Below are 2,313 nucleotides of genomic sequence, written 5' to 3' on the forward strand. Positions count from 1 at the left end.
CTGATAAAGTTGAGCAATCAAAACCTCTGCTGCGGCGACTGGCCAATCTGCAGCCAGATCGCAGGGTGTCAGAGCCGGGGCAGAGCAACACCTGCGCATGGGCAGCGAGAGCGAGAAGCATGCGGCCGAATTTTTTTTCTTACTCTGACTAGCGACTGGTAAAAATTAAACGGCAGGTCACATGAATGGAATGGCAAGTACGGTACTACTCTGACACGAGTTGTAGTTATGGCAGCCAGAGAGTCCACGGTGAGAGTGAGACCGACCGATCCCCAGCCGGATCGCGGCTGTGTTTCATTTCAGGTTCCTATTGCTTCTACAGCGACGACATGCTGCCGAAGATCTTATGGCAGTGCAACATTGGCGGACAAAAACCTTGCGAGACCTTACAAGTTACAAGCATCACACACTCTGCTCAAGTGCTACTCCATCTCCATAGGATAGGAGTGCTACCGTTACACACCAACAATACATGAACAGACCGGTATAGAAATCTTCAGACCCGGTGATCCTGAATCCTTGATCCAAGCCGCCGGTGGTGACGCTGGAAACAAACCAAAGGCTTCATCGAATGCTTATTCGGTACAGCGGAAGTTCTTCTTGGGCCCTATAGTCGTGGTTGCATTTATGTACACTGAACTGAAATTGGACGCTGGAGTGGCACGCTCATGGCCTCTTGGTTCGCAATGATCACAGTCACTCGGAGCTGCTGGACATAGGAGGGTGGCAGCTCGACGACGAGACTCTGTCACTCTCATCTCCACACGGGACGTGCCATCTGATTGATACCCCATAACTCTGCAACCAAGCCTAGCACGACGACGACCTGCGACCTGGCCCATCCCTGACGACCGGGAGCCGTTCTTTCTTCCGTGCGGTTCTTGCCGCGCCAAGAACCGCCCGTCACAACTGGGCCGCGCATTGCATCTGCACGAGGATTGAGTCGTCGAAGCCGAGGCCGGCCACGAGCGCGCTCTTGGGCTCGAGCTTCACGTTGCCGTAGGGGTGCGCCACGCCGAGCGCGCCCGGGAGCGGCGCCATGAAGGGCTTCGCGTCAACAAGGGCGGCGAACTGGTCGGCGACGGAGGGGTTGGTGGCGGCGGTGGCCGCGGACGGCGGCGACGGCGAGGCGTTGCCGCGGTCCTCGTCGGGGAGGTTGATTGTGGTGATGTCATGGATGCTGGAGCGGCGCTTGTCCTTGCCGCCGGAGTTGAGCCGGATGAAGTACTTCTGCGCGTGGCTCGCTACCTGCGTCGGCGTCCGGGTCGTCACGTACTTGCGCGAGATGTTCCTCCAGTCCCCTCTCCCGTACTTCTTGAGCCCCATCAAGAACAACCTGAGAGCCGAAACGAAATTCGCCATTGTTAGCGGCAAGAACGCGAGCGGATCCGTCGATCCTGGCACGACGATGGTTCTGGTGGGGGCTGTGGGGCTTACTTGTGCTCCTCCTCCGTCCAGGGGATGCCCTTCTTCCGCTCCTGGTCGGGGCCGCGCGCGCGCTTGAGGCAGTAGCCGCGTCTGAACCCGCCGTCGCCGCCGTCCCAATCCTCCAGGGTGAACCCGGACGACGGCGGCGAGCTGCTGTAGTGCGGGAACGGCACGAGCCCGGCCTCGATGAAGCCGACGTCGTACTCGAGGTCGTGGTAGTGGTTCACCACGTCCACGACCGTCTTTCTGGGCAGCATCGCCGCCACCCTCTCCCACTTGTCCGGCGCGTTCCGGTCGATCCGCGCCAGCGCCTCCTCGAACAATTTGTTCTCCTCCGCCGTCCACTCGTCCCCTATCCCTCCGAAATCCGCGAGCCGGTCCTGCCAGAAGCAGGACGGCTGCCCGGAGAAGCAGGGTGCCGTCGACGGCAGCAGCACCTGCGTCCACGCCTCCGCCATCATCTTGGCCGCTGCGGCGCTGCCTGCCCACCTGAGCTGGCTGGCTGGTGGCGAAGAAGGCGAGGGAGAGAAGTAAAAGGGGGAGGTGGAAGGTAGCGTGAGTATATAGGGGAGAAGTATCAAATTCCGGCGGATGGCGAAGTGGCCGGAGTTTTATTCCGGCTCCACCGTTGGAGGCAGAGAAAAGGCGAGCAAAGGAAGTGGATGCTTGTGATTGGGTCTTGGTGGAGTTTGTGGCATCTCAACTCTCATCCAAGGGAGTCCAAGGCCAGGGAGCATGCTTTCTCACAGTAGATCCCCGTTAAATTTGATATTTACTGCTTCAGTTTGCTTTACTTGGACTTCACTGGTCAGTTTCTCTGTTCCAGGTCAGGTATAGCTTTTGTGCAGTTGCAGGTGGTGTTTGCGTACTTGCATTTGTTTATTG

At 58.6% G+C, this 2,313-nt stretch overlaps 1 protein-coding gene across 1 annotated transcript; it reads right to left on the minus strand.

Moving 5' to 3' along the window:
• Positions 1 to 250: 250 nt before the first annotated feature.
• LOC101755975 (transcription factor DIVARICATA) lies at positions 251 to 2,109 on the minus strand. Its single transcript, XM_004970555.4, has 2 exons — positions 1,438 to 2,109; positions 251 to 1,336 (listed from the first exon to the last, which is right to left on the minus strand). The coding sequence occupies exons 1-2, from the start codon at positions 1,887 to 1,889 to the stop codon at positions 904 to 906; spliced, it is 885 nt and encodes a 294-aa protein (XP_004970612.1). The 5' UTR covers positions 1,890 to 2,109; the 3' UTR covers positions 251 to 903.
• Positions 2,110 to 2,313: the final 204 nt, after the last annotated feature.

This window comes from Setaria italica, chromosome V (genome assembly GCF_000263155.2).
Source record: "Setaria italica strain Yugu1 chromosome V, Setaria_italica_v2.0, whole genome shotgun sequence".
In the NCBI taxonomy this organism is placed as follows: domain Eukaryota; kingdom Viridiplantae; phylum Streptophyta; class Magnoliopsida; order Poales; family Poaceae; genus Setaria; species Setaria italica.

Coding starts and splice junctions, on each gene's coding strand:
- LOC101755975 (XM_004970555.4), bottom strand. CDS start 1,889: ATGATGGCGGAGGCGTGGACGCAGGTGCTGCTGCCGTCGACGGCACCC. Junction 1,337..1,437: donor TGGACGGAGGAGGAGCACAA/GTAAGCCCCACA, acceptor TTCGGCTCTCAG/GTTGTTCTTGATGGGGCTCA.